General features: G+C 35.9%; 1 protein-coding gene and 1 gene segment (V, D, J or C); both read left to right on the top strand.

Moving 5' to 3' along the window:
* Positions 1 to 16,573, top strand: part of LOC103545034 (platelet binding protein GspB-like) — a 476,815-nt gene that overhangs the window by 199,967 nt on the left and 260,275 nt on the right. The gene's annotated exons all lie outside the window — the stretch shown is intronic.
* The window catches only part of LOC103562134 (T-cell receptor gamma chain C region C10.5-like), a 39,490-nt gene that overhangs the window by 17,916 nt on the left and 5,001 nt on the right, over positions 1 to 16,573 (top strand). The window contains 2 exon segments of the C gene segment in view: positions 5,720 to 5,778; positions 15,317 to 15,646. Coding sequence covers positions 5,720 to 5,778; positions 15,317 to 15,646 — 389 coding nt within the window.

The following is a 16,573-nucleotide window of genomic DNA, read 5'->3' as shown; positions in this document are numbered from 1 at the left end:
TCTGAGCCAGGCACAGTGCACAGCAGACATGGCAAATCTCACCTGCTCTGTCAAGACTGGAGGTTACTCCTGCAGAGCCCTCTTCTCCTGCTGGGCTGCCATTATCTGGCTACATATATGGTAAAGCAAAGTGGTTAGGACCCAAGCCTCTTGTATAGAGAACTCCAGGTCTGACCCGTGCTCTGACACTTACTAGCTGTGTGTCAGGCCAACACCTTCTCTAGTCCATCTCCTCATGTGTACAACAGAGGTCTTGTAGTTACCTCGTGGGTTGTTGTGAGGATTCCTGAGATGATGCACATTAAGTGCTTGGTCCATTGCATGGCACACTGTGACAGCTCAGTAATGCTAGATGATAAACTACAAACAAACAAAACAACAACTAGGATACATATACACACAGAACATACACACACGCATGTACCACACACATTTGTATACCATGGCTTAGCACCACGTCTGTCATACTGTGGCTGACTGTTACAGTTTAGGTAAAGAGAGATTAAATAGATATGAAGAGACTCTTGCGAATAGTCATAGCAAATCAATTTAAATCTAAGTTTTCAATGGTGGTTCCATAGTCCCCTTGACTTATGCACTTTGGGGAGGACAGTAGCCTTATGCTTGAGCAAACAATGTCTACTGGGGGAAAAAACAAGTCCATATTTGGAGTCACTTCCTCCTCCTGCCCTTCTCCTTTAGGCTGAAGTAGCTTCCCCAAGAACGCTTTGACCACACCCACCAAAGGCAAACCAGCCAGAGGAAACCAGCACTGTACTAAGTGAACATTTGCCAGTTCAATGGTGGTTTAAATTGCTGATTTATACAAACACTGAAAGCATCTACTAGAATGTACAGCACCAAATATTGTGGGGACTCAGTTACTCTCTGTGGAGATGAGAGAATATTTTGATCATCATTGTGGTGCTCACATTACCTACTAGGTGCAGGATTTTGTGTTCTTGGATGCCTGAAAGATCCTGGTGATTTTGGCTCAACTTATTTTCCATCATAACTGAAGTAGGTGACAATGACTCTGCATAATAGAAGCAACATTATATTATCTAATGAGTGCTGAAAAAGACCAAGAAGTTCTTCAAGATCACTATTTTCATATATCATATCTATCACCCAACTCCCCTCACATCCTAGCACTGTGGGAAAGTGATGTCTGTAACCTAGAAGTCCTCTTGTAAAAATCACAATTCGAATTGCAAGGCCCTCCTGAAATCTATGTTGACTACTTTTTCTCAGGGGCTGTTTTTATTCAGCCCCACGAATGGGTTCAGAGGAAAGGGTACAACTTTGGAGTGGTCATCTCTGGACACTGGGATCATGGAGATTTTTTTTTCCTACATCATTTCTGTACCCCTCAAATTGTCTAGTAGAAAACACGTATGTATTTTATTTTAAAATTTATTTTGAAGTACAATTCACGTTTCATAATATTAAAACTATCTCTGCATATTATTGAGCACTTAGAGAACACGTGTGGAATTTGGTGAATAGAAAGGACTGTCATGGGCTCTGTTGTGACCACTTTTCCTCCTCTTTTCTCGTCCAACTTTTGTTGTTTTTACAAAACAAAACCGGTTTCCTTTTCTTATTCCTACCTATCCCATTTTCCAAGTTAGAGACAATTGTGATGTTAGGGTGGCTTATTGGGCTTCAAAATCTCTTTTTCCCCAAGTTGTGCAGATAGGAAGCTTTACAGATAGCAGTAAAAATGCTCATCTCTTTTTTTTGCCATTGACGGAGAACTTTTAAAATTATTTTTACTATTTTATGAAGTCACGGTGGTTTATAACATTGTGTAAATTGCAGGTGCACATCATGATATTTTGGCTTCTATATAGACTGCATTGTGTTCACCACCAAAAGTGTAGTTTCTATTTGTCACCACATATATGTGCTCCTTTACCCCTTTTGCCCTCCTCTCACCCGCTTCCCTGCTGGTCACCGTCAACCTGTTCTTATCTATGTGTTTGTTTATTTTGAACATATGAGTTAAATCATGCAGTATTTGTCTTTCTCTTAATTGTTTAACTTAGTATCGTACCGTTCGTCCATGTTGCCATAAATATCACAATTTCATGTTTTCATGAGTGAGTAATATTCCACTGTGTAGATATACCACATCTTCCTTATCCATTCATCCATTGATGGGTACTTGGGTTACTTTCAAGTCTTGGTTATTGTGAATAATGCTGCAAAAACATACATTTGCATATATCTTTTCAGGTTGGTGTTTTCATGTTCTTTGGTTAAATACCCATAAGTGGAAGAGCTGTATCATACAGTAGTTCTATTTTTAAATTTTTGAGAAATCTCCATACTGTATCCCATAGTGGCTGCCCCAGTTTGCATTCCTTCCTGCAGTGTATGTGTTTCTTTTTCTCCACATCCTCTCCAACACTTGTTATATTTCTTCTCTTTTTAATAATTGCCATCTTCACGGGTATGGATGCTGTGATATCGCATTTAGCTTTGATTTGCATTTCCCTAATGATTAGTGACATTGAACACATTTTCATGTGCCTGTTGGCCATCTGTATGTCTTCTTTGGTTAAAAATGTCTCTTCTGGTCATCTGCCCATTTTTTGATCAGGTCGTTTGTTTTTTGGTTTTGAGTTATATGAGTTCTTTACATATTTTAGAAATTAACACTTTATCTGATAGCTAACTTGCAAGTATATTTTCTCAGATAGTGTGTTGTCTTTTCATTTTGTGGATGGTTTCTTTTACCATGAAAAAGCTTTTTAGTTTGATGAACACCCATTTGCTTACTTTTTCATTTCTTTCCCTTGCCTGAGGAGACATAGTATTCTCAAACATACTGATAAGATTGATGTCAAAGAGTGAACTGCCTATGTTTTCTTCCAGGAGTTTTATGTTTTCAGGTCTTACATTATAATCTCTAATCCATTTTGAGTTAATTTTTGTGTGTGGTGTAGAATAATGGTCTATTTTCACTCCTTTGCATGTAGCTGTCCAGTTTTCCCAACACCACTTATTGAACAGACTTTGCTTTCTCCGTTATCTGTTCTTAGCTCCTGTATTGAAGATTAGCTGTCCATAGATGTGTGGTTTAATTTCTGGGCTCTCAATTCTGTTCCATCGATCTGTGAGTCTATTTTTCTGCCAGTATCATGCTGTTCTGATTATTCTAGCTCTGTATCATATTTTGAATTCAGTGAGCATGACATCTCCAGCCCTATTCTTTTTTCTCGGAATAGCTTTGGTTATTTGCAGTCTTCTGTTTTTCAACTTAAATTTTAGGATTGTTTGTTCTATTTCATTGAAAAAATGTCATTGGGCTTCTGATTGGTATTGCATTGAATATATAGATTGCTTTAGGTAGTATGGAGATTTTAAGTATGTTAATTCTTCCAATACATGAGTGCAGAATGTCTTTCCATTTCTTTCTGCCTTCTTTGATTTCTTTCAATACTACCTTATAGTTTTCAGTATATAGATCTTTCACTTCCTTGATTAACTTTATTCCTAGGTATTTTATTCTTTTTGTTGCAATTATAGATGGAATTGTATTCTTCATTTCTCTTCCTGCTAGTTCGTTGTAGTTGACTAGAAACACAACTGATTTTTGTATGCTGATTTTGTACCCTACAGTAATTTGTTGTCTTCATTTATTATTTTTAATAGTTTTTTAGTGGATTCTTCATGGTTTTCTATATATAAAATCATGTGATCCATAAGTTGTGACAGTTTTTCTTCTTCCTTTCCAATTTGGGTACCTTTTATCTTCTCTCTTGCCTAGTTGCTCTTGCAGGATTTCCAATAGATTGTTGAATGAGTGGCAAAAGTGTGCCTCATTGTCTTCCACCTGTTCTTGGATGATAGCTTTCAGGTTTTTACCATTGAGTAGGGTGTTAGTTGTGTGTTTGTTTATACAATCATTATCGTGTTGAGGTACTTTCCTTCTATACCTATTCTATTGAAAGTTTTTATCATAAATGGATGTTGGATCTTGCCAAATGCTTTCTCTGCAGCTGTTGAGATGATCACGTGATTTTTATTCTTCATTTTTTAATGTAGTGTATCACATTGATGAAACTGTGGATTTGAATTACCCTTCCATTCCTGGAGTAAATCCCACTTGATTCTGACATATAATCTTTCTAGTGTACATTTGTCTTCAATTTGCCAACACTTTGTTGAGAATTTTTGCATCTATCTTTGTCAAAATATTGGCCTCAATTTTCTTTTTTGTGTCATCCTTTTTTGGTTTTGGTATTAGGGTAACGTTGATGTTGTAAAATGAGTTAGGAAGGGTCCCTTTCTCTTCAGGTTTTTGGATTAGTTAGAGAAGAATAGGTATTAAATCCTCTTGAAATGTTTGGTAGAATTCACCTGAGAAGTCATCCACTCCTGGACTTTTGGGGAGAAGAGGTTTTTGATTGCTCTTTCAATCTTCAGTTTTGGAAGCTTGTTTGGTCTGGAAATTTACCCATTTCTTCTTGGTTATCTGATTTGTTTTCATAGTATTTTCCTATACTCCTGTGTATTTCTGTGGTATCTGCTGTAATTTCTCCTCTTCCATTTCAGATGTTATTTATTTGAGCCTTCTGGTTTTTTCTTATTTGTCTACTAAAGTTTGTCATTTTGTTTATTTGTTCAAAGAACCAACTCTTACTTTCATTGATCCTTTCTATCTTCTTTTTAAACTGTATTTCACTTATTTTCCACTCGTGTTATGATTACCTTCCTTCTATTGATTTTGGGCTCCATTTGTTCTTCTTTTTCTAGTTTCTTTAGGTATAATGTTAAACTGTTTGAGATTTTTGTTGTTTTTAGAAGTAAGCCTGTATTGCTATAACCTTTCCTCTTAGTATCATTTTTGCTGCATCCCATAGATTTTGGTATGTTGTGTTTCATTCTCATTTGCGTTTATGTATTTTTTATTATTTATACTTGCATTTCTTCATTGAACCCACAGTTATTCAGTAGCATATTTGTGAATTTTCCAGCTTTCTTTTCGCATTTTATTTCTAATTTCACACAATGAGGTTGGGAAAGATGTGTGACAGGAATTCAAATTTTAGTTTGAATAAAAATCTATTATTTCTTAGGGTATAGAATTCTGAATTCTTTAAATTTCTTCTTTTAGTCTGGGAAAATTAATGTCATCACAGAAATGATTTTTCATTTGGCATTGCCTAGTAAAGAATCCTTAATATTGGTAAAATGGCTTTATTTTAAATGAAAAACTTTGTTCACATTTCTCAAGGCCATTTGTGTTGGCACATTTGCATTTAAGTAACTGAAGAGTTTCTTCCTTTCAGAAATACATTCCAAAATTGCTAACGAAACAGCCCCTGTGTTTGTGAGAACAAAAGGACCTTTCCTTTGATGCAATCTCAGAAGTTTTAACACCATTGAACACCTGGAAAGAAAACAAGTCTTAATTGTCTGAGTGCTTTTCCTAGTGATTTAGAAAAGTAGTTGGTTGACAAGTCAGGCCTGATTTCTTATTCTTTCTCTTTTACACCAATGCTTTTCAATGATTACTGCCTTGTTATAAACCGATGTTTGGGTCAATTTATCTGAGGAAAACATAAAATACCTGATGCCACCAAACTTATATTCAAGGACTTCTGAAAGAACCCAGAAGATCAAATTGCCAGGGCACAGTTATTTAACTGCTACTCACATCATGAAGCTTATGAGAAAGCTGAGTTTTTGTAGAAGCTGTAACCAGTGTGGTAACTCTGGCCAAGAAATTTGGAGAAGGGACTAAGCTCGTGGTAACTCCCTCTGGTAAGTAATATTTTTCTATTTTTACTCTAGAAATGAAAAACTGGTACATGGTTTTAGAAAAAACAATTAAGGATCACTGTTATCTGTCACATAATTGGCTTCAGCATATGAAAAGCAAGTTTGCAGCTACTAGTCACTCTTTATGAAAACAAAACTACTTCATAAATGGTTTGTTCACTTCCCTGATCATAACCATATTGAAATGATACTTTTAGAATACACACACACAAAATTATAGGTTCAGGCTAGAAATTAAGATAGTTTTTGGACGATATCCATAAACCATTGGTATAAGTTATTGGTTCAAGATACTTATCTTATAGACAATCTTTTAAGTGAGAGACACTTTTATTAATTACCTCTTCTTTATATTTTCAGATAAAACATAGTACTCTTTTGTTGAAATAACAGGCAAAACCTATGTTATTGGTTTTTATCTCATTCCTAAGAGCAGTGCAAAAAACTAACTCTTAAAATAAATGGCTATAGAACATGGATAAATCTCACTTCTTATTACCCTAGCTTTTTAGAAGTAGGCTGAGATCAGTCAAAATTTATGATACCACAACTCTTCTTGTCTTGCCTAGAGATGGGCTAGTTTAAGGGAATTTGCTAGCTCAATAAGCCATTTCAGCTCTAGTGTCCACAAAAATTTTCTCCATGGTTTTATATCTTCATTTGCTCATTCATCTTGTCAGCAAGCATTCATTGAAGACAGTTTCTGTTCTGGATGCTAGAAATTAAACGGCGAACAAGACACAGATAGAACAATCCACAGCATTCCAAAGGCTTCCAGTCTAACAGATAAGTGTTCTAACTCCATCCATGTCCTTGGAGGCAGTTCTCTGCCTGACATGGCAAGAGGGAACATTGACAAGGAGTTAACGACTTATACCAATTGTGACTCCCTAAGGGTTGGAGACATTAGGTCCATTTGGTGTTTCTATATTGAAAGATTTGTGATGAAGTTTAGATATTTTATTTGTTTCCAAAAATAACCAACGAGGGAAAAAAATTGCTGAACTTGTCATTTGGTCGGAGGATGGTGAACATCAAGTATCAAAATGTTTAAGTGGGCAAACTTATTCAAGAACGTCATAAGCTGGATTTGATTATTTCTAAATTCAGTCCAGTAAATTTGTCCCATCCTCATTAGCCTTAAAGATGAAATTATGCATGAATGAGGGACAATATCTCACAAGGGTGTTCCTAGCCTGCTAGATCCATTGAAATGAAAGTTTTTAGAGAATTTTCACAAAGTTGATGAAGCATTGAAAAAATGAAAGAAATTACGTATTTTGGTTTCTGCAGTGATTGTGATCATGTAAATATAGAATTCGTAAATTGAAAAGCAACTTTCTGGTGTTATTTTCCCTAAATGATTATATGTTCAATGTAAATTGTAGCAATCAAATTAAAAGCTGCACAGATATAATTCAGGTAGGTCCTGAAAAATGGTTTTTAGGAGAGTGTGGTGCAGGGAAAGGTGTGAACTTTGATTCTGGGTCTGTCACTTTCTGGATAAACATTCTTTGGCCAATGAATTTGGATTCATTCGTTACTGCTATGCTAAAATTATAAAAATAATACTGCCCATTATGAAAAAAATTTCAGAATACCAAAAACAAAGAAAAAATTAAAATTTTATATTGACACATCACTGTTAACATTTTGATATATTTTCTTCCACTCATTCTTTCTATGTAGCAACCATTCAAATGGATGTTGTGATGATTAAATGAAATTAAATATGGAAATTACCACCATGGTCAGTGATTAAAAAAATTCGGTTCCCCAGACTTCAAATTACCGCCATTGGAATTCTTTATGAAATAAGAAGTACAGATAAGTGTATTAATTACCACCTAGTCTACCTATTACATTAGAATAAATGGTTAGCATTTGTAGAAAACATTCAATTTCTAAGACTAACCGTCACCTGCATCTAAAAATGATTGGAATATAACAAGCATATCTCAAATATCAATAGCCTGAATATGAGGTGATCTCTCATTTTCCATTAGAAATATATGGGGAAAAAAAGAGGGCTTTTGGAAATTGAATGTATCAAGTTATAATGAAATAGGTAAAAGGCAAATAGCTTACAATATTTAATTTCTTAATTAAATTATAGCTACACAGTGAAAAATTTTATTACTACAAATATCACTTGGGGAAATATTACTCTCTTTACTCTCACAATTCATTAAAAATTTTGTTGAGAGTCTTAACATGCGGCTGAAACATCTTAGAGTAAGTTTCCAGGTCATCACAGGGGCTGAGTGTCTGTTTTGGGATCCCCATAGGAGGATGTTACTGGATATTTTATCTAAAGAGGCAATTATCCATTTGTAAAATAAAAGGAAAGCATTTTAATTTATTCTGCTATTCTATAAGTGTGCAAGGAAGCATAAAGCACAGAGTTGTATTCCTGAATAATATTTACCAAGCCCATGTTCAATTTCTTTATTTTCTTTCACCAATGCTAGCTCCCAAACTGGCATTAACTGAGTTCATTTCAGGTGGAGATCTTCTCCAAGCAGTATTGTATTTTTTGATCACAGCAGAGTATTAGAAGAGCATCTTTTAATATGAGAGGTTGCACAGAACTGAAACGTAAGGTGACTCCCATTTTCTGAGGGACAGCTTCGGAAAGAAAACCTCACTTTATCTTCTGGCACTTTTGAGTCTACCTGAATTCTGCATGTTTTGTGTCGATATAACAGAGCCAGGATTTGCAAGACTATTCTTCTAACTCTCATGTCATATTGAAGTTAGACCTTACCAAACTACCAACCAGTGGGTCAGAAAAAGAAACAAGCTATAATGCACAAACCATTTGTCATTTATTTCAATAGCCTATTTCCCAAATCTATTTGAGAAGCCTAAAATCAAATACACAAGCACAGGCATACCTTGTTTTTGTACTCTGCTTTACTGCACTTCGCAGATATTGCATTTTTTAAAAATTGAAAGTTTGCAGCAACCCTGCATTGAACAAGTCCGTCCGTGCAATTTTTTGAACAGCATTTGCTTGCTTTGATTCTTTGTGTCACATTTTGGTCATTTTTGCAATATTTCAAAGGTTTTAATTACCAATATTGGTTATGGTGATTTGTGATCAGTGAGCTTTGATATTACTGTTGTAATTGTTTAAGGTGCCCATATACGAGGGCAAAATTAATCAATAAATTGTATGTGTGTCATGGCTGCTCCACTGACTGTGTCCCCATTTCTCTTCCTCTTCTTGGGCCTCCCTATTCCCTGAGACACAACAATATTGAAATTAGGCCAATTAACCCTACAATGGTCTCTAAGTGTTCAAGTGAAAGGAAGAGTTCCATGTCTTTGAATTTAAATTAGAAGCTAGAAATGAGTAAGCTTAAAGAGGAAGGCATGTCTAAAGCTGATGATGGATCACTAAATTTGATACATTTGATGTATCTGGGCAAGGTAAATTGAAAACCTTCCAGAAAGGATTCACCAGTCTAGATGCCATTAAGAACATTCATGGTTCATTGAAAGAGGTCAAAACATCAACATTAACAGTAATTTGGAAGAGGTTGATTTAACCCTCATGGATGACTTTGAGGAGTCTAAGACTTCAGTGGAGGAAGTCACTGCAGACGTGATAGAAGTAGAAAGATAACTAGCAATAGAAGTGGAGCCTGAAGATGTGACTGAATCGCTGCTATCTCATGATAAAACATCAATGGACAAGGAGTCACTTCTTATGGATGAGCGAAGAAACTAGTTTCTTGAGGTGGAATTTCTTCCTGGTGAAGATGCTGTGAAGATTGGTAACATGACAGAAAAGGATTTAGAACATTACATGAACTTAGTTGATAAAGCAATAGCAGGGTTAGAGAGAATTGACTGTAATATTGAAAGAAGACCGGGGCCAGCCCCATGGCACAACGGTTAAGTTCACATGTTCAGCTTTAGTGGCCCAGGGGTTCACCAGTTCAGATCCCGGGTGTGGACAAGGGACCGCTTGGCAAAAGCCACGCCATGGTAGGCGTCCCACATATAAAGTAGAGGAAGATGGGCATGGATGTTAGCCCAGGGCCAGTCTTCCTCAGCAAAAAGAGGAGGATTGGCAGTAGTTAGCTCAGGGCTAATCTTCTTCAAAAAGAGAAAGAAAGAAAGAAAGAAAGAAAGAAAGAAAGAAAAAAGACCTACTGTGTGTAAAATGCTATCAAACAGCATCACATTCCACAGATAAATTGTTCATGAAAGGAATCTTCAAACAATGTGGTAAACTTCATCATTGTCTTAAGAAATTGCCACAGTTATCCCAACCTTCAGCAACCACCACCCTGTCCAGTCAGCAGCCATCAACATTGAGGCAAGACCCTCCATCTAGAAAAAGATTACAACTCACCGAAGGCTCAGATGGCTGATATTCTTAAGCAATAAAGTTTTCTGTGCGTGAGGAAGATTGGCCCTGAACTAACACATGTTGCCAATCTTCCTCTATTTTATGTGGGATGCTGTTGCAGCATGGGTTGACAAGCTGTGCTAGGTCTGCGCCAGGGACAAGAACCTGCAATCCCTGGGCTGCCAAAGGGCAGTGCACAAACTTAACTACCATGCCACCAGGTGGGCCTCAATAAAGTATTTTTTAATTAAGGTATGCACACTGGTTTTTTTAGGCAGAATGCTACTGCATGCTTAAAAGACTATAGTACAGTGTAAATATAACTTTTGTATGCCCTGGGAATCCAAGAAAATCATATGACTTGCTTTATTGCAATATGTGCATTATTTCTGTGTTTTGGAACTGAACCTACAATGTCTCTGAGGTATGCCTGTGCATTCAGACCATGAAATAAAAATAGAAGATCAAAACCACCAAGGGAAGCAAAAGAAAATAGGCCTATGATTATCTAACAAGAAGCACAGGGTAAATTTTTATGCTCAGGTAGGAACAAAAATGGAGTGGAATTCATAGTATTCATTAACTGATGAAATGAAGCAAACCAAATTTTCAAATAGGAAGAAGTTTTCCCACTGTAAAATTAGAAATGGACTTCAATGCATGAGTCCTTTAGGAGAACAGTGAAGTAACAGCGTGGACATTGCCTTTAAAATCCATTTCATAAAATGGAAGAAATAGTCTTTCAGCAAACCTGTTTTATACCACCACTGCATCAATACTATAGGCATCGTAACATTGCATGTCATTCACAGATGGTGACATTCAGCAGACACGGTCAGGCAGGTAACATTTAGTGATCTAATGTGACAATAGCAGGATTTGAGGACAGGCCTCCTGCCATCTCTCTAGTCCTTCTGCCTTGAAGGCCCACGGCCAGGAGTGTCAAGCTGAACTTTCTGCATAAGCTAGAAAGATATCAGCTTTAGTCTGAAATTTCTGGTGAAAACTTGGAATGCAAATAGATTGTGCTGTTGATTAGGGCAAAGAGCCATTTGTTTTCACAACACAAGTGAAGCAGTTCCATGCACTGACTGCATGTTATTAGGCTTTCGTCTATGATCCTTTGATTTTTCTTACACTGGGAATGCAGCAGATAAGACAAGACAATGGTTGCCTATTAATTGGGTGTGTGAAAGGCACGTTTCCTCTGATGATGGCTTTGTGAATTTCAGGTTATTGGAGCAAAGTGGAATGCAAACGAAGGAACAAGTCTTCACACTTAATTGCCACAATCTAATAGCAGCCCCAAAATACTGAGTCCCTATTAGTAAGGGAAAAGTTTGGTCCCATGAGATGAAGATGTCATGTTGAACCACACAATCATTACAAACAAAATGTTAATAATAATGATAACGAGAATAATGATCATAATAATAGTTACAGCCTCTATTTGCTAGCATTTTTACTCTAATTGCTTTTCAAATCTTCATTTCCGTCTCACTTCAGCTCTGGCAGGGACATTGAATTGATTTACACTAACATCACCTTTTTCAAACAAATAAGGCACCAAAGTCTCTCATTTACCTGATTTATCAGCCACACAACTTGCTGTGAGCAAAATTCACGAGCACCATAACTGTGGTCTCTTCAGTCTCAGGCCACCATAGCTTCCTAGGATTTGAAGAACTCAGAGAAGCTAATTAGTCTAAAGTTTTCGATATGGGTTGATCACGGTGGAATTCTTATACAAAACTCCCCATTGATGGAAAAAAAATTGTCGTCACAGGTAGGTATCAGAAGAATGGAATTTTTCCAGGTAATAGAAGGAAGGCAAGAAGCAATTAAATTGGAGGAACAGTTAAGAATGTTTAGACAAAGACAGGAATGTGATGGGGACAGGATGTAGAAATCTTAGGAGAGATTTTAAATCATTATGACAAAGAACAACATAGACAACATTGTGTGAATACTGTGATAGGATTTGGCTTTGTGTACAGGTGGACTTATATAAGGACTCAAGTATAACATATATAATTATCATGAAAATGTTTGGCCCACAGAAGAAGTTTATGATTACAGGTAAGTTTGTGAGTTGACACATTTCCTTTCTAACAGTGAGAAAGTCTTCTCAAAGAGTCTGGGCTTTGGGTTCAGGCTGACCTGGCTCCACCACTTACGTCCTGCTTATGTGAACTTGGCGATTATTCTCTGGCCTCAGTTTTCTAATCCGCAAAATGGGGTGACAGTATGTATCCAGCAGGGCTTGTATGAGAATCAAATGAAGTCATGTGTAAAGTGCTTGGCACATTGTCTAACACACCATACACGCTGGATACGTGTTCCCCCAATTCCAACGTGAAGGGAGAGCTGTACCCAGCGTGGAGAGTGTTTGCAGCCAACGACATTGTCGGAGCAACAACTTTCCAGAGGATTCAGCTGTACTTACAACTGCTCAAGTGGAAACTCATCTTACTGTCCACTCACACGCACAAAAATGAGTTTGGAGATATTTGCTTCTCTTTGGCAGCCTTTTCCCTCACTTGGCAAGGAAAATGTGATTAAAATGTCCTTATTTATTAATTTTGTCATTTTACTCTCTTTAAAACTTAATCCTTTATTTTAACCGATATCATCTCTAACGCCAACATTTATTGGCACCAAAATTTATAGCAAACGTGTTTGGATTTCATGCTCATATTTATCAGAAAAGCAGTTTAAATTCATACAGAACATGGTCAGATTTAAAATCAATTATAGCAGAAACTTGTCATAAACTTGCAATATATATTAAAATATGAAACGGCTATAATTATTTATTTGATGAAAGAAACATTACAGGAAGAAACTCAAGAACACTTTATCAATATCAGTATGTAGGTCTGAAATATCATAATTTCAATCTAAAATGTAGTTGACATTTGGTAAATTCATGTGTAATTCATACGATTGTATCTTAGTAAAATACAAACAACTCAGACAATTTCACTCAAATGTATTATGTGAATGTGCAAATGAATGCGTATTAATGAATTAGAGAGGTTTATTTACTTTTTTACCTGGTTTCTGTTCCTTGCATTGTGAAAAGGATTTTGACCATAGAATACACCATTAATACGTTTTAAAAAGACTGTTTAAAGAAAAAGTGGGTAGTATAATTACTTGAAATATAGGCACTGAACATATATACACAAGTACACTATTTAATGCTCAAATATTACGTTGAGAAAGTTATGGAAATTCAAGATTTATTTTATCCTGAAAAGAATGAAATTTAAAGAATCTAGCTAAGGAAAAGTGACAGGTGGTAAGAATAGTGTGTTATCATACAGAAATTTTTCAATTCATCATTTGATTTTCAATTTCGTCAGTATAATGAATCAGAAGTATTCCTATGAAGAAACATAAGTACCTAAGATGAAAATTAGATTTTCTAATATTCTGACTAAAGACTAAATTCTGTAAATAGAATGTAGGATTGAAAAATTAATCTTGTTTTACATAACATTCTTTTTAAACTAAAAACAAATATAAGGCTGGTGAAATAAAGTGTCTTATTATCATGATCAATAAAGCACCAATTACACTAAAAGCAAGATGTATAAAATTAAAATAAGCACATTTTGACCTAATTATATTTACAGCATGAGAAAAAACCCAACATCGTTTGCTTAGTCATTTACTGTAAAAGTCAGGAGCTTTGCTGAATAGGCAGAACTTCTCAAGAATTTTTGCTCTTTTCTTCTCAAATAAGACATCTAATTCTTCTTTTCTTAAGAAATTGCACATTGAATTATTTAACTCTAAATTAGTCCAAAGAGAATATTATTAAAGCATTTATGTGTCAATTGGAAATCAAATTGGAAAAAATTTTTAATATTTATAATTCCCATCATCAGATTAACAATAAATATATTATCAAATAACATTTCAGCATCCAAGTGACAGGGCTTTGTAAGCTATGATGCTTTGTTATATATTTTGACGCCATATCTGCGAGGGACTCTGGAACTGTAGCATTTAGCATTACACCAATTACATATATAATTTATTGAGCAGGTGATGATAAAGAAAATAGTGGAGCTCTAAAACAGTTCATCAGCTTTTTCGGGTAGATACAAATTTCAGAGAAGACACTGAGATTCAAAAGATGGTGCATAATTCATCATGCTTAAACTTCAAATGAACGTTCAAAATAAAACAGTGTTTTGGTGGATATTTTGTAAAGTGAAACAAAATTCTGAGCGCATTTACTTAATAAAAATAGCATAACAGCATTTCTGAAAATAACCAATACATTTTTTAATATAAGTTTTGGAAATATTGCTATTTTGTCTCTAAATTCAAGGCATTGTAAATAATTTGGAAGTCCAGTGTCAATGCAACCGTACTTAAAAACCTGGGGTGGTTCAGACGTGAAACCGAGATGATACGTAAAATTAGACATCAATTAGGAGAACTGCATTACCTCAGAACTGGGCATGGGACCCACATTGAAAGCAAAAGAATGACTAGATTGTCAAGTACACGTGGAAATTGATTCCCATTAACAAGTGACTGTGCGTTGTTTTAGAAAAATTAAAAACTTCCTCCTGCAATTTATTTATACGGCAAATAAGAGATACATGGTGTATTCCAAAAGTGGTTAAATGAATAGTGAGGTTTCACGGAGTTGCAGAAAATGAGAATGTGCTATTTGGTGAAAGAGAGTACAAATTACAGAATTCACAAGACAGGAAAGGGACGTACTTTAGAAATGATCAAATATTCTCATGCGTTGAGACATCATCAAAGTTACCTGGTCTCCTCCCCCATGCCCACCACCTACCCACCCACCTTGAAAGCATGTTCCAGTATGGTAGAACAAAAGAGATTTTAAAAAATATTTGTGTTCATGAATGTTAGGTGCATTGAAATGGAGTCATACCCCATTTTAGCATGTGGAGAAAGAACAAAGGCCAAGCTGTAATAACCCCTGGAACCTCTTTTCCCATGGAAAATAAGAACAATAAATACCTCACAATCTGTGGTGGAAGAAAGGCCATGGTGAGCACTAATTCAATGACCGCTTTTTTCCTTTCATCATGTGCTAGGTTGTTGCAAACTACAGGATCTTTGTGCTTCTCCAATGATTATTTGCTGTTCCATTTTCCCCCACAGATGCACGCCTTCCTGCAGACATTTCTCCCAAGCCCACCATTTTTCTTCCTTCAATTGCTGAAATAAACTTCCATAAGGCTGGAACATATCTTTGTCTTCTTCAGAAATTCTTCCCCGAGGTTATTAAGGTATTTTGGAAGGAAAAGAATGGCAATACAATCCTGCCATCCCAGCAGGGAAATACCATGAAGACTGATAACACTTACATGAAATTCAGCTGGCTGACCGTGACTGGAAAGTCAATGGATAAAGAACATAAATGCATCGTCCAACACAAGAATAATAAAGGAGGGGTTGACCAAGAGATTCTTTTTCCATCAGTGAATGAAGGTATGTGTATTTAAATATAATCTCCCAGAACATTTTTTTCAAAGGGATACCCCACCTTTTCTGTCAAGTCTTAATGCAAAACATATATATATATATATATATTTTTTCTTAAATGTTGTTCTATTTATTGCTAATGTAAATGTTCCTTTCTTTCCCCATAGAATTAAAATAGTATATGCTTTGGAATATAAAAATGAGAAAGAAAAAGAAAAATTTACTTAACCTTTCTCAGCCTGAGATTCATCATCTAAAGCGTTAAGGTCACAGTGATGTATTTTAGGGTAGTCGTATGCATTAAATGAAACAAGATAAGTCAAAACAGCTAGGAAACAGCACCAAAGAAATGCTCCAAAAGATAATCCCCTTTTGGTGATCGGTAAATAAGAACAATTATATGTCTTTCAGGAATGTTCTATTAAGCAAGCGAAGTCATTCTTACTTTCATCTTGCAATACTCGGAGTACAACCCCAAAGCAACGCTAATAGTTCTCGAAACAGTGTTCATTTGAGGGAGCTAACCACAGTTCAACAAAAAAACAGGATAAATTGGGCACTTCCATTGTTTTGTGATCTGAGGTTTTCCAGATTTGTATTTTATATACCACTGTAAGGCAAAATTTTATAATTAGAGATTGGGTGAGGCGAATGTGTACACACATACTTCCATTCTACATAATGAATCTATTTTTTGCCATTGGTAAATCTAGCCCAAGAAATATTTATTGCAGAACTGGCCTGTGCCAGGCCTGGAAGGGATGTGTGGATGAGGACATTGGGATAAATTACTGTCCCAAGGAAGATGTATTGTTGTAAGAGAATACATTCTTTTCCTAATCTCTCAGGTCCCTCGTGATTCAAGCATGGTGTCCCCAAGGAGTCCCTTTGATGCAGATTCTGCACATATTTAGACAGTGGCAGACGACTGAA

The sequence above is a fragment of the Equus przewalskii genome, chromosome 4, assembly GCF_037783145.1.
Source record: "Equus przewalskii isolate Varuska chromosome 4, EquPr2, whole genome shotgun sequence".
NCBI lineage: Eukaryota > Metazoa > Chordata > Mammalia > Perissodactyla > Equidae > Equus > Equus przewalskii.
Note: the sequence above shows the minus strand (reverse complement) of the source record. Positions and strands in the feature narration are given on the sequence as shown.